Source organism: Engystomops pustulosus, chromosome 2 (assembly GCF_040894005.1).
Source record: "Engystomops pustulosus chromosome 2, aEngPut4.maternal, whole genome shotgun sequence".
NCBI lineage: Eukaryota > Metazoa > Chordata > Amphibia > Anura > Leptodactylidae > Engystomops > Engystomops pustulosus.
In genome coordinates, this window is record NC_092412.1 from 156,591,467 (window position 1) to 156,607,439 (window position 15,973).

At 39.9% G+C, this 15,973-nt stretch overlaps 1 protein-coding gene across 2 annotated transcripts; it reads left to right on the top strand.

Annotated features, from left to right (window-relative positions):
- Nucleotides 1-563: 563 nt before the first annotated feature.
- TRIM63 (tripartite motif containing 63) lies at nucleotides 564-13,704 on the top strand. 2 transcript variants are annotated; one of them, XM_072137088.1, is made up of 9 exons: nucleotides 564-919; nucleotides 1,073-1,236; nucleotides 1,384-1,555; nucleotides 7,430-7,525; nucleotides 7,799-8,032; nucleotides 8,472-8,494; nucleotides 9,239-9,363; nucleotides 10,917-10,985; nucleotides 13,260-13,704. In XM_072137088.1, exons 1-9 carry the CDS (start codon nucleotides 761-763, stop codon nucleotides 13,268-13,270), a joined length of 1,053 nt encoding a protein of 350 aa, XP_071993189.1. In that variant the 5' UTR covers nucleotides 564-760; the 3' UTR covers nucleotides 13,271-13,704. The 2 variants fall into 2 exon arrangements, with proteins under 2 accessions (XP_071993189.1, XP_071993191.1); XM_072137090.1 differs by having other exon boundaries at nucleotides 1,387-1,555.
- The last annotated feature ends 2,269 nt before the right edge of the window (nucleotides 13,705-15,973 follow it).

Genomic DNA, 15,973 nt, shown 5'->3' on the forward strand with positions numbered 1-15,973 from the left:
AAGAGAAAAAACAAAAAAGGGCCAGGTCGTTAGGGGGTTAAACGACATGTAGTTGGATCATGGTCCCAAATCGACCTGACATGTTCTATTTAAGAATGTACCAGCAATCTGGACAGAGGTCATCCGCTACATTTATATTTAAATTATCCATCAGATCTTTTAAGAGCTCTATAAACAATACGAGACATGCAGTTTTTTATCCCAAACACTTTATGTAGACAAAAATATACAGCCATTATATAATTAAAATGAATTCAATTACCAGTAATATTACAGGCTGGAAGATAATAACAGATACAGTTGCAGTCAATCTAGGCCTGTCTGGAAACTGTGTTTATTTGTATCCCTGGAAAAACAAGGAAAAACAAGTTCACATAATGCAGAGCTGCCCTGTTTACAGAGTGTGCTCCCACTGATTACTCACTGCTTCATGTGACACCTCGGGGAACTGTCAGGGACCACAAGAAACCTGAACCTCCAGGACAGACAAAGGAATGTGTGACATGTCCGTCCCCACCATATGCATGTGACCAGCACACAAGTTATATATAGGATGGTCAGAGAGAGAACAGAGAAAACACAAGCTAACCCTGGAGTAAGAGATTTGCACAAGAGAGACTTTTATAGGTAGATCATTTTGGATAAAAACTACATAGAAGATAGAAGAACCTCTACAACTGTCTGGAAAACCTTACGTGGGTGAAAAGTCAGATACAGGTTTCCTGTGCATAGGCCTTGGCAAAAGCGATTTCTAAGGACTATGGATTACAATGCAGACATTATTAGGGATAATAATCCTATGGACAGCTTGGAAAAGCAGCTAATTTGCCCTATTTGCCTTGAGATGTTTAACAAGCCTGTGGTGATTCTCCCATGCCAACACAATTTGTGTCGGAAATGTGCCAATGATGTCTTTCAGGTAAGGCGATACAATATATGAATACATCTGCTGCTCTAGTCTAGAAGCTTAACAGCTAAATTATGGACATACCTATTTTTTCAGTTGTGGGTTAGTATGTTTACACTGAAATATTCATTGAAACATTAAATGATCCTTATTCCACCAATGTAGGCTGGAAATCCATATTGGCCCACACGAACTTCAGTGTCTGGTGGGAAATTTCGGTGTCCAACATGTCGGCATGAGGTCATCTTAGACCGTCACGGTGTTTATGGGCTTCAAAGGAACCTGCTTGTAGAGAACATAATAGACATATACAAACAGGACTGTAACAGGTAAGCAGGGCAAGAATAAGACAGTAGCTAGGTCAAACAAAACAACTTCAGTAACCTAAAAAGCTATAAAATGTACTTTCTCTAACACCTTAACCTGTTTTAACAGTTTTTGCTTACAATACTTTTGTTTTCTTTACATATGGCTAGTAGACCTGAGAAAAAAAAGGAGAACCATCCAATGTGTGAGAAGCATGAAGACGAGAGAATAAACATTTACTGCATAAGCTGCCAAGTACCAACCTGCTCCATGTGCAAGGTTTTTGGCGCTCATAAAGACTGTGAAGTTTCTCCCCTTCAGAACATATACCAGACTCAGAAGGTGCGTGACATACAATATCTTACACAGGATAATGTGGTGTGGATATTCAAATGCATATTCTCTAATAATACTGTAATGCTGACAGTGCTATAGAGAGCACTCTGGGTCTTTTTAGAGATGGCCTCTTACAAGTAGAAGCCAGCCAAGTCACCTGTTATATTTAGAAAGAGTTGAGACTGCAGCCAGGTCTCACAGGGGACACAGCTGTGTGGGGGTGTGAAACTGTACAGCTCAAGGGCTCCGTTTAAGATGAAAGATTATTATAGTTGTACAGCATTAATAGTTAATAACATTTAAAAATGGACAGGCCATTTCCATTCTGCTCACATAATCTCAGTGAACAAGGTCACGTCGAACTTGCTGTCCAGTTTACAGGACAGTGCATGTATGAACTGCATAAGTTCAGTAGATTTCTTCCCCTCCTAACAGTATCCAATGCTGTATAACAGATTTATGGCTTGATAACTGTTGATTTAGGATTCCGGTGCGCAGTCACACAGGCTGCTCTCTCTGTTTGTGCAGTGGCTGGACTCCCATTCAAAGAAATGGGGGATGATCTGCAGTAACCTGTTCTGACTACTAGACAGAAGACAAACTTGACTGTTTTCTGTTCCATCCGCTGTGCTCTCTCTTTGAAAAGCTGATATTTTGGAGTGCTAAATGCGGGACCCCACCAATCTGATATTGAACGATTATCAATATTTTTAATGTAACCTTTCCCCCGTTTGCTCAATGAATGCTTAACCCCTTCCGACATTTGACGTAATAGTACTGCATCGCGGGAGGTGCGTTCCCGCAAAATGCAGTACTTTTACGTCAAACTACTGCCCCTGGCTCCTGAACCGAGCCGGGCCAGAAGCTGCGGGTGTCAGCTATATATTATACCCGACACCTGCCTCTAACACCCGCGCTGACCGCGGCGTGTAAGGGGCATTTCAATAGGATCGGACCCCCCCCACATGCAGCGCTTACCAGGGGGGTCCACTGCTGCGCAATCCTCCTCCGGGAGCCGGGTCCGTGCCTTCTGGCAGGACCCGTCTGTAATACATTGAGCATGCGCAGCATTACACAGTATTACATCTGTATTACACTGTGTAAGGTGAAGAATAGCTTGAACAAGCAATCAGTGGATCGCTTGTTCAAGCTAACCTGGAAAAGTGAATAAAAACTGTTAAAAACAATAAAAACATTTTTTAATAAAAATTAATTAAATAAAGTTAAAGTCCCCTAAACACAAACATTCCCTATACACATGTAATAAAGTAAAAAAAGCCACAAAATCGCCATAAATGCCCCATATATTTGGTATCGCCGCGACCGTAACAATCTGTAAAATAACTCAGAAACATTATTGGGCCCGCTCGGTGAACGCCGTAAAAAAACTCGCCAAAAATGTACATTTTTCATAAAATCTCTTCACAAAAATGTTCTAAAAAGTGATCAAAAAAAGTTGTGTATGCCAAAATGGTACCAATTGAAAGGACAACTCAACAGGTAAAAAATAAGCCCTAAACTAGCTCTGTCAACCAAAAAATATTAAATTTACGTCTCCGAAAAGATGGCGATGCAAAAACAAATGAGATTTCCTCTATATTAGTTTTTTTCCTGTAATATTTGTAAAGTGCATTTCATGTCGCAAAAAATAAGCCCTTATATGTCCAAATTGCCAAAAAAATAAAGATTTTATAGCCAATAAAAAGTGACAATACATAATCTGCTCTGAATGGCGCAGCTTCCCTTCAATGCCCTGCCGTGTGCCCATACAGCAGGTTACCACCACATATGGGGTATTGTTATATGCGGGAGGGATTGGGTATCAAATTTTGTGGAGAGTTTTGGTATTTTATCCACAGAAAATTTGTAAATTTTTTGAAAAACTTTTAAATTAATTTAGCCCAAAAAATTTCCCTTTCAAAATTGCATCCGATTTTGTTTTAACCCCTGTAAAACAATTAAAGGGTTAACAAACTTCATAAAAGTTGTTTTAAGTACGTTTAGGGGTATAGTTTCTATAATGGGGTAATTTATGGGGTTTTACTTTTATTTAGGCCTCTCAAAGTGACTTGAAACCTGAGCAGGTCCCTCAATAGCAGTATTTTGCTTTTTTTATGAAAATGTGAAAAAACGCACCTAACGTTCAAAGGCACATAAAATCCTACAAAAATAAGAGTATGCATAAAAAACCATGTCCACATAAAGAAGACATTCGGTGAATGTTAGTTATTAAGTTTTTTTGCTGTTATGACTATGTGTGGAAAAAGTAGAACATTTTGAAGTTTGAAAATGGAGAATTTTTCCAAATTTTAACCAAATATCTGATTTTCTCATAAATAAATGCAAAACATACCACCAAAATTTTTCAACTAACATGAAGTACAATGTGTCACGAGAAAACAATTTTAAAATCACTTGGATATGTTAAAGCGCTTCAAAGTTATAACCATTTATAGTGACACAGGGCACATTTGAAAAAATGGGCCGTGTCAGGAAGGTGAAAAGGGGCTTTGGCATTAAGGGGTTAAAGAAATCACTGCATACTTGACAGGGAGTTCTTACAGCAATAGCCAACATGAAACAGTATATTAACCCCTTCACGCTCCGCGGCGGATATATCCGCCACGGAGCGCAGTGACTTAGCGCTCAGTGGCGGATATATCCGCCACGGCGCTTATGCCGGCTCGGCTCTGGATCAGAGCCGAACCGGCATCGGGAAACACGGGGTGCCGGCTGTAACTAATAGCCGGCACCCCAGTGTAACACCCGCGATCGGAGTTGTCTCCGATCGCGGGTGCTTAACCCTTTAGATGCCGCGGTCAGCGCGACCGCGGCATCTAACAAGCATCTGGGGTGTCTTTCCCCCACGATCGGCCCCCCCGAACCGTTTTCGGGGGGCGCCGATCGTTGCTATAGTAACTCTGGGGTCCGATCTGGACCCCAGAGTTACTAGCAAGAATTGCCAGTAAGATGGCGTCTGTGACGTCATCTTACTGGCAAAGTGCCAGCCTATGCAAGTGCATAGGCTGACACTGATAATACTCTGCAATACATGAGTATTGCAGAATATTATCATGAACAAGCAATCAGAGGATTGCTTGTTCATATCCCATGGTATAAAAGTAAAAAAGTAAAAAAAAAAGTTATTCAATAAAAAAATAAAGTCATAAATCACTAAAAATGCCCCAAACCCCCAAAACATATAAAGAGACATATAACTCAAAAAAAAAGTCTAAATCATAACACAAACCCCACATATATAGTATCACCGCGTCCGTAACAACCCGTAGAATAAAAGTAAATCATTATTGAACCCCCACGATAAACGCCGTAAAAAAAAACTGTTATAAACCCTCCAAAAATTATGATTTTTACCTTTTCAATCCCACAAAAAATGCTATAAAATGCGACCAAAAAACCATATGTACTTAGACATAATACTGGTGCAAAGTACAACATGTCCCGCAAAAAACAAGCCATCAACCAGCTCCGTAGCCAAAAACGTAACAAAGTTATGCCACTTGGAAGATGGCAATACAAAAATTATAGATTTTTCCCCACATTAGGGTTTTGTTTGACAAATTTAGTAAAACGTAAGAAAATATATTCATGTCTGGTATCCCCGTAATCGTATCAACCCATAGAATAAAGCTAACATGATTATTAGTCTATACGGTGAACACCAAAAAAAAAAAAGTCAAAAATCCAGTACAGAATTGATGCTTTTCTACTCCTGCCCTCAAAAAAAGTTCCTAAATTTTCAACAATAGGTGATACCAACCCCAAAATGGTAACAATGGAAAAAGCATCTCATCCCGCAAAAAAAATGCCGTCACATGGCCCCAATAACGAAAAAGCGAAAATTTTATAGCCTTCAAAAGGGGCCAATGAGGAAACTAAAATCCTGGCAGCTGCAGGGCTCTCCTTCCCTTCTGCGTCTCGCTGTGCGCCCATAAAACAAGTCACAGCCACATGTGGGGGGTCTTTGTACTCAGGAGAAATTGCAGAACAAATTGTATGGTGGGTTTTCTCTTTTTATATTTTGGAAATGTGTAAATTTTAGTGCTAAATGAACGTATAAGGGAACAGTATGACCATTCTAAATTTCACCTCCATTTTGATTCCATTACTATGAAGATCTCAAGGGGTTAACAATCTTCGTAAAAGCTGTTTCTGATAGCTTGAGGGGTGCAGATTTGAAAATGGGTAGATTATATAGGGGGTTTTGATGCTAAATATGTAAAATTTCATTCAAAACTGTATTTATCCCCAAAATAGTCAATTCTGAAAATCCGGAAAAGCGATATTCTATTTGTAAGCCGCGTGACATCAAAATAAATTATCCAGACATATCAGAAATTATGAAAATGTAAAGTAGACAAATGGGAAATGTTATTCAGCAACTTATTTAGGTGGTAAATCTATCTGCCTGAAAACGCAATGATTTAGAATTTCGAAAATGGCAAATTTTTCAAAAAATTTATCATATTTTCTTTTTTTTGTAAATAAACGCAAAACTTATCTGCCAAAATTTACCACTAAAATGAAGTACAACATGTGGGGAAAAAACAATCTCAGAATAGTTTTGATAAGTAACAGTGTTCAAAAGTTATAACCATATAAAGCGAAGCAAGTCAGAATCCAAAAAATCGGGCTGAGCCTTAAGCTGTAAAATGGCTGCGTCCTTAAGGGGTTAACCAACATATTTCTGATATGTAGGACCACATTTACTAAAGCTGCTGCACCAGTTTTCTGTTGGAATTGCACATGTATTTAAGAAGTGTCCATGCCACATATGTGTCACACGCAATTCATTTCTATTGCGGCTGCAAATAAACATGACACAACACAAATTTCTGCACATAAAGGGTTGATCCAATGTACAGTCGGGCCATGTGGCAAATCTGACCAAAGTGTGTCGCACGCCCTTAGGTATAGGTGCACCAAAAAATGTTAATGCAGAGTGCACACAGTGCTGTTTGGACAGTTTTTTATAAATGTGCCCCAGAGACCGCAAACAAAGTGTGAAACGAGACAGAGCCAAAAAATTGTTCTAAACATCTGTACTGAAGTGCTTTTTGTATTTAGGAAATTACCCTTTAAAACACTTACTTATCAATCTCTTCCTGCTTCTTCAGTCTTTACCGGCGTTAATATTTAACACCTTTACTCCTCCATTGGCAGCACTCTGGAGTCACAATTATTTTTTGTAAACAAACATAGGGCAAGGATCTGGAAACATTCTGCAACATCACTATAAGTTACTCGCAAAAGCTGAAACAGACTTTCCTTGCAGCAATTCATACTATACTACTACAATTTCTTTTTATCTACAATATTAAAGGTCCACTGCATTGGATAGTTTTCATTAATCAAATGGTCAACAGTCAGATCAGAATATTACACAAAACATTTATGTGAGTTGACACTCAAATTTGATGATAATTGAAGTTTTTAGACAACTGAAAAATATGGCAGATCAATAAATTCCAGCATGTTCAACTTATAACTATACAATGCTTAATAGATTGTCATCCGCACCCTGGCTCCGCCTTCCTGATATATCCAGGTATCTAGCCGCCGGGTACGGCCCCTTCATACCCCTCCATGTCTAAGAATTACGACTATTTAAGGGCTTTTATTCCAGAAAAGTTGTGTACAGGCCCTGATAAATCTCCCCATTGTCTTAATTGATCTGGTTGCTCCCATTGCCACATTTTCTAACTCACCTGTATAGTTCTAATATATATATGCCAAAAATTTCAAAACAGCTGCAGAAAAGTAGCTACCATATTACCAATTATTTTCCTATCTACTGTAGCATGTTATGATTATCTCACATTTGATTTAACTCAGTTCAGAATTTTATTTGCTTTACAGACAGAACTCTCTGGTTGTATATCAATGCTAGTTGCTGGGAATGACAGAATTCAAACTATAATAAGCCAACTGGAAGAGTCCTGCAAAACACTAAAGGTAAAAAAAAAAATATTAAAAATGTAAAAAAAGTGTAGGTAAAATAAACAGTGAGTGTACCATGCTAAACTACCCGCGCTGTTCCAGGGTCCGAGCTAGCCTTTGTTGCTTTATATAATGGTGTATTTATTAGAAATATGGATAGGTTCATGCTTGCCATTGATCATTATTCCGCTGTCTTATTTTCGGGGAAACAGGGTAGCATTCTAAGCCGGTTGAAAAACTTGATTGTACTTTTAGCATCTAATACGTTTTACTTTCGCTGATATACAGGAGAGCAGTCAAAGGAAAAGGGAATCCCTGAATCAATTATTTTTGGAATTGAACAGAGTGATTGAAGAGAAGAAGGCAGATCTTGTGGAGAGGATATCTCAAGCAGAGGAAGAAAAGCTAAATTTTGCACGTTCCCTGATTGTTAAATATCAGGAACAACTTCAGTCCTCGTCTGACCTTTTGCAAAGTGCCCTTCAAATGGGTGAACAGACTGGACATGCCACTTTTCTTCTGGTGAGTTGTTACAGGCCATATTGTAATGGTGATTAAAGTACAGGCAGTCCCCTTCTTAAGAACAATCGACTTACAGACGACCCCTAGTTACATACGGACCTCTGGTAATTGGTAATTTACTGTACTTTAGCCCTAGGCTACAATAAACAGCTATAACAGTTATTAAAGGTGTCTGCAATTAGTATTTATGACAATCCAACATTTTTAAAATCCAATTGTCAAAGAGACCAAAAAAAAATTTGTCTTGAATTTCAATTATAAAATATACAGTTGCATACAAATTCAGCTTAAGAACAAACCTACAGAACCCATCTTGTATGTAACTGCCTGTACAAGAATTGATTAAGAACCATACATAAAACACTTCCTGTTTTTTATGTGTATGTGGGATTGTTTTCTATTACAGTATTTTTATTTCAATTTTTTTGCTCTTTTGCAGATGTCTAAGCAGCTAATGAATAGGTAAGTGTGTTATCTTGTGCATAGTAATCGTATAATAATACAGAGATGGCTAAATTTATGCTTCACATGTCCATTTAATAGTTGTTTTCCAACAGTTTTTTCACATATACAACAAGATGCCATTTATTCAGACATAAAACTAAGCAATGTAACTAGTCAAAGTGGGCTTGGTTTTCTAATCTTTTTGGACTGGAGGTTCTGACATTGCATTCATTCTGCACGTGACTCTGGCATTAGTGATTATGTCTGAATGAAGGCAAGTTACAGCTAAAGCCAAGGGGGCCAGAAGCACTGGGACACAGAGAACAACCACAGGAGCAATAAATATGCAGATTCTTCAATAATCCCTGCCCCCTCGGGATTTACATTTTACAATAGTCTTAAATAATATGTGAAATAGTTCTTGCAGCTATCTGTTATGTAAAGTGTTTAACCCACAAAGTGTGGAGTCTTTACAGGTGACAAGTTTCCCTTGAATTGATCTGGCTGTGTGCCATCTGGACAGATGGCAGTACTAGGATGTAATGTCAAGCCAAGGACAAAATTATACCTGGACAATTACCTGTACAGACCTAGAAAAGACAATGCAAAAATGACATTACATCTGCATAGAAAAGACATTATGGAGAATACCATTCAGTTTGCATTATACATTTACAGCTGAGTTTAGCCTGAATGAAATACATTACAGGCATACTGCAGCATGAAAAGCAGAGCACTGATTATCCATTTTTTATCTTGTAGAATCACAGAAGCCTCTAAAGGTTCTCAGCTTGAGAAGACAGAACCTGGTTTTGAGAATATGGACCAATTTACTTTGGACACCGAGCATGTTATTGAAAGTCTAAGAAGCCTTGATTTTAGTACATGTAAGTATGACAAAAAAGGAATAGGTGGTATTATTATTTTTTTTTATTTGTAGAGCACCATTAATTCCATGGTACTGTACAATCAGTAAGGGGGTCACATACATTACATTAAGACAAAAACAGGTTCAAATACAAAATACAAAACTACAGTGCTCAGGAGACAAGTAGGAGAATGGCCAGCACGGGCTCACAATCTATATGGGGGTGGGGGATAGAGACATGAGGTGAGGGAGCAGTGCAGATAATATGCATTTTAAGGCGAACCTGAACAGGGAGGGGTTCAGGTTACGTTTGAAGGTTTGAAAAAAGGGGGGGAGAGTGACACATTTTGGTAGAGCGTTCCAGAGTATGGGAGATGCATTGGAGAAGTCCTGGATGTGGTTTTGAGAAGAGCGGATGGAAAAAGTGTGAAGCTGAAGGTCTTGTGAGGAGCAGAAATTATGTGTGGGGGGGGCGGTATTGCCTGATGAGTTCAGAGCTATATGGAGGGAACATGTTGTGGATGGCTTTTTAGGTTATGGTTAGTATTTTAAATTGAATTCGCTGTGCAATGGGTTACCAGTGGAGAGACTGGCAGAATGGAAATGCAGAGGAGAATCAAAGAGACAGATGGATTAGCCGGGCAGCAGAGTTTAGGATAGATTGGAGGGGGGAGAAGAATGTTGCAGTAGTCCAAGCGAGAGATGATGAGGTCATGGACTAGTAATTTTGTAGACTCTGGATTGAGAAAGGGTCGAATGTGAGAGAGATTGTAGTAAGGGCCTAGATGTGAGGCTTAAAGGATAAGGCGGCTCCAAGGCAACAGACTTTAGGGACCGGGGAGAGTGTGGAGCCATAAATTGTGATGGTTAGGTCAGGTGGGAGAGATGTGTTACGTGGAGGAAAGATTATGAGTTCTGAAATATAGATCTGTGTGCCGTCTGCATATGAATGGTATTGTCACAGGTCAGAGGTGTAGAGGATGAAGAACAGGGGTAACAGGACAGAGCCCTGAGGGACGACAACCGAGAGGGGGCAAGGTGAAGAGATGGTGTAAAAGTGATAGACACTGAACGTCCAGTGAAAAGGTATGAGGAGATCCAGGAGAGAGCATGGTCAGTGATGCCAAAAGAACAAAGTGTCTGCAGCAGGAGAGAATGGTCGACAGTGTCAATAGCAGTAGACAGGTCAAGGAGGAGGAGAAGAGAATAGTGATGTTTTGGTCAGGGTATTCTCATTGGAGTGATTGGGTCGAAAACCAGATTGCAGTTTGTCAAGGAGAAAGTTGGATGAGAGGTAGAAAATAGTTCTAGGTGGACATGTTGTTCCAGGAGTGTTGAGGCAAATGGAAGTAGTGAAATAGGGCGATAGTTTAGCGGAGTGGATGGTTCCATTGATGGCTTTTTTTAGAATGGGTGTGACAGTTTCATGTTTAAAGGAAGATGGAACAATACCAGTGGATAAAGAGATGAGTTAGGGCTGGAAGGAGCGCTGTGGTCAGTGCACAGGTGGCGATATATGTATTGGTATCAATGGAGGAGGTCCATTTGCTTTAATAAATACATCTCATGCAGGCTATGAATTTGAGGAGGAAGAAGAGGATGCAGAGGAATATGAGGAGCCAGAAGAAGACAGACCAGAAGGTAAGAAACTGAGCTACTCATGTACATTTTGGAAAAAAGGATCTAGTCAGTATAAAGTGGCCGATAATTGACTTCATAGGTAGACCTCAACTACGAGAGACAAAATGTGAAAACATAAAAAACATATTCAAAAAATCACATTGTCTGATTTTTAAATAATTTATTTGCAAATTATAGTGGATAATAAGTATTTGGTCACCTACAAACAAGCAAGATTTCGGTCTCTCACAGCCTTGTCACTTTTTTTTTTTTTTTTAATAAGAGGCTCCTATGTCCTCCACTGGCCCCTTCCACATTTGCGTTTTCTGCGCGTGCTTTTGACGTGCAGAACTTGCATTGCACTCTGACCCATTGTAACCAATGGGCCTTTTCAGACTTAGATTTTTTTTCACGCACACACGCGCGTTTTTTTTAACGCGCGTTTAAATCTCGACATGCTCTACTTTTGCAAGTCACGCACGTGAAAAACGCACCATACAAGTCTATGGAGACGCATCAAAAACGCATTGTACTTGCAAGTGTCTCAGAGTGCAATGCGTTTTTCACGCATCAATTGCCATAGAAAAGATAGAGCTCAGTCCTGAGTCCATTTCACGCGCATTTTCTGCACGTGAAAAACGCATTGAAATTGCATTGAAATTGCATCAAAAACGCGCGTGAAAAACAGACACTGAACAAACTCTGACTGAAAACTGATTGCACTCTGATGCAAAATGCGCGTTTTTCACTGACCAAACCCTGATTACACCCTGATCAAACTCTGACGTGATCTGAAACGCAAGTGTGGAAGGGGCCACTCAGTATATAAAAAACCTGTCCGCAACCTCAAACAGTCAAAATCCAAATTCCAATATGATGTAGAACCAGAAGCTGTTGAAGGACACCAGAAACCAAATTGTAGATATGCACCAGGCTCGGTAGACTGAATCTGCAATAGACGAGATGAAAAATAAGAGAATGGAAGTCATACAAGACCACTGGTAATCTCACTCAATCAGTGGCTCCTTTCTCCAATCTCACGCCGTGGGGTCAAATGTAATAAATGTAACACACTATGCCGCCAGGGACTCGGATCCTGCATTGCCAGGCGTGTCCCCCTGCTTAAGCCAGTGCATATCCATGCCCATCTGAAGTTCGCTAGAGAGCATGTTCCTGAAGAGTATTGGGAAGATGTCATATGGTAAGATAAAACCAAAGTACAACTATTAGGTAGAAACACAACTTGTCATGTTTGGAGGAGAGTGAATGCTGAGTTGCATCCAAAAAAACACCACACCTACTGTGTTTCTCTGCAAAGGGACCAGGGCGACTGATCTGTGTACATGAAAGAATGAATGGAGTCAATTCAAGATCCTGGATAGGCCTAGCCAGACTCCAGATCTCAACCCCATGGAAAACCTTTGGAGAGAGTTGAGAGTGTTGCCCAGTGACAGCCCCAAGACATCACTGCTATAGAGGAGCTCTGCATGGAGGAATGGGCCAACATAGCAGCAACAGTGTGTGCCAACCTTGTGAAGATCTACAGAAAACGTTTGACCTCTGTCATTGCCAACAAAGGATAAAATATTGTTATTGACCAAATACTTATTTTCTACCATACTTTGCAAATAAATTCTTTAAAAATCAGACTGATTTTCTGGATTTGTTTTCACATTTTGTCTCTCATAGTTGAGGTCTACCTATGATGTCAGTTACAGGCCTCTCATCTTTCTAAGTGGGAAAACTTGCACAATTGGTGGCTGACTAAATGCTTTTTTCCTCTACTGTACATTACATTTGCAGTGTTTATCATGGTTAAATAGAAGACAGATTTCATGATGTATACCTCAGACAGATAGTGCTGTACATGCCATAGTCATACAGTATTTGTGGGACAACTCTTCCGGCGGCCCCCACAGAAGTAAATGCAGTGCAGGTCAAACAATGGCCGTCTGTACGGGACTTTTGGCCCCAATATTCCAGTTCACTGTTGGTCTGATGACTAAAACCCTTCTATACATAATTTGTAGGTCAGTCTGTGGTAACATAGGACACTAATAAAATCCATTGTAAGGCCTCATGCACACTTCTTTATATTTGGGCTGTTTGATAGCCGCACAAATTATGCCTAGCTCAAAGCCCGCGTAGAGGTCTGTACTCCCACCAGTATTGTGCCACAGCTGCTGAGAGATGCATATCTAGAATATTTCTTTATTACTTTTACAAAATGTAGTGAATTTATCTTGAAATTAACAATATTATTGGACATTTGTTAAAATTCCTGTCTATTTACAGGGCAGCAATAATTCCAAAGCACATAATGAAGAATCATTGAAGGGGCAATTGAATAGCATGGTGCAATGTTCAGGATACAGAGCACATCCCACGAGTCAGAAGAATGAAGATCCTGCAGGCTAAATAAGTCAGGACTGCTGCTAGTGATCAGAGGACCTCTCTCGCAACGGTCAGCTGATCAGGGTGTATATAATTGTTCTGCTGTCATTTTTAGTATGTTGAGTGCTGTAACTCAGCATGTGTTGATCTGCACACGGTCAGAAATCCTGCTAGGTCACACAATCTTTAGAAATGTTTTCAATGTAATGCCTGAAACTTGAATAAACTATTTCTCTTGTTGTGATAAATTCCTGAGATGAAGACTTTTGATGCCCTGCTACATGACGACCGGGCATCAGATCACAAATAGACTATTTGTTTACAGAGAATAAATGGTGATAAAACAGTTCTGAGTTATAATGAATTTTCAAAGATGTAAAGCTTGTTTCTTTTGCGTGTATGGCCTAGAGCATGTAGTGGAGCACAATTATCAAGTGTTTGTGCATGTGAGTGTAATAAGAAGTGGTAAGGATAGGGCTTTAAAGGTTTTGACTGTACCCTGTGAATCATAGGTTCCTTGTATATGTTCAGATGAATTGCCATTGTGCCCTGAAAGTGTCAGGAGTGAACACCAGCGCCAGCCAGTGATTGATTGCTGCTGGTGTTCAGGGCGTTTCCCACTAATGTCATTATTCTTATATGGGCAGTGATATCACTGGGGACCTCCCTAAGCATACTGTGAGCAGAGGCCAGTAATTAGCATCAGTCTCTCATTGGCTCCAATGGCCTCCGTTGAGCGGTACAAGTTGCACAGCAGTAGGAAGCAGGATGGGTTTAAAAAAGTATATTTACCTCTGCCTATGTATATGCTCAGCGTAAACATCAGGTGCTCTCCTGGCATATACAAAAGATGTGATGTGAATGTCGGCAGCCATGGCAAGCAATACACTGGAACCAACTGATTAAGGTCTATAGAGCAGTTTTCTAGGCACGATCTGTAATAGTAGTGGAAGTAAACATCCAATGACATCATCTATTGTCTGTAATGGCCAAAACATATCAAGATGTTAGGTGTTATCCCCTATTGTAATTGTGTCCATCTTCTAGTTGATGTAAATGATGTGACTGCTACAAAAATTTTTACAAAATTGGTGCCTAGATTGACATTTCAGGCTGGTGGGGGATGTAGTTCAGCTACTGACCTCAACGAGCGCCTCGGTTGTTGTTATATGCAGTATTCATTGAAGCTTCAGCCATGGTAGTTATCTCCCTTCTCCTGTCTTAAAGCTCTATCCTAGTGGATTCTCCTTAAGTTAATTTTGCCTCCCAAACTGATCTTTTCAACAACCCCTCCAAATTTCATACTGGTGTTCTCCAAGTTCATAACCTGCAAACCCCCGTAGTTGATCCTGCCTTTTAAGTTACTGTTTTAGACTTCTGTGAATGTCCGGGAGCCGTTCATAGACTGTTGCGTGAAAAGAGAAGGGATGGAAAAAGTTACTGTACATGCACCAAAATATGCACTTAGGTGAGCCAGTCCATCCATATAATCCATATGGTAATGCTGCAAATTTAAGATCATGCTAAATTAGACTCGGTCTCAGACTTGCAGAACTTCTCAGAAAGTGTGTAAAACAGTTCATGTGGCATAAGATTTATAAACTTGGTTATTTTTGTCCATATTGAATCAGAATTCTGGCACATTTGAAATAGTACTATGACCCCACTGACATATGTTTTACCAGAATATTCACATAAATATAAAATATAATGTTCAAATTGTTAGTGTAATTTCACCTGATGGAGATCATGATGTGGGGCATCTATCAAAAACATAAAGATAATCCTCACCTATTGGTGTGGAATTCTTGCACATCAGAAATACTCTTAATGGAAACATGAAAAAGATCTGGTGCAGAAAATTGGTCAGCGGAAAATTATATTTGCAGATAATCTGTGCATAATGCGCATTGGGAGCAGAAACCCTTATTGTTTATTAAAGAGAGAAAAAAAATCAAAGTATCTTTTCAGCTCGCCTCATTGATGTCCTGTGCACGGAGTACCAGAGCCGGAGTCAGTCCTTGTTAGAAAGAGACATAGTGATGTGTCCAGCACTCAACCAAATCCACAGAGTTGAAGATTTTTTAAAAAACAAAACTTTTTTATTTCATAAATGTTAAATCAAGATATCACTGCCACGCCTGTATACAGCCTTATGTGTGTGTGTGTATATGCTGTACGCCTGTATACGGCCTTATGTGTGTGTGTATATGCTGTACGCCTGTATACGGCCTTGTGTGTGTGTGTATGTGCTGTACGCCTGTATACGGCCTTGTGTGTGTGTGTATGTGCTGTACGCCTGTATACGGCCTTTTGTGTGTGTGTGTATGTGCTGTACGCCTGTATACGGCCTTGTGTGTGTGTGTGTGTATATGCTGTACGCCTGTATACGGCCGTGTGTGTGTTTATGCTGTACGCCTGTATACGGCCTTGTGTGTGTGTGTATATGTTGTACGCCTGTATACGGCCTTGTGTGTGTGTTCATGCTGTACGCCTGCATACGGCCTTGTGTGTGTGTATATGCTGTGAGCCTGTATACGGCCTTATGTGTGTGTGTGTATATGCTGTACGCCTGTATACGGCCTTATGTGTGTGTATATGCTGTAAGCCTGTAT

What these genes read in the sequence shown, in the direction of transcription:
- TRIM63 (XM_072137088.1), top strand. Translation starts at nt 761, where the DNA reads ATGGATTACAATGCAGACATTATTAGGGATAATAATCCTATGGACAGC. An exon ending in TACAAACAGGACTGTAACAG is followed by an intron (nt 1,237 to 1,383) that starts GTAAGCAGGGCA and finishes ACATATGGCTAG; the next exon opens with TAGACCTGAGAAAAAAAAGG. An exon ending in TCTAAGCAGCTAATGAATAG is followed by an intron (nt 8,495 to 9,238) that starts GTAAGTGTGTTA and finishes TTTATCTTGTAG; the next exon opens with AATCACAGAAGCCTCTAAAG.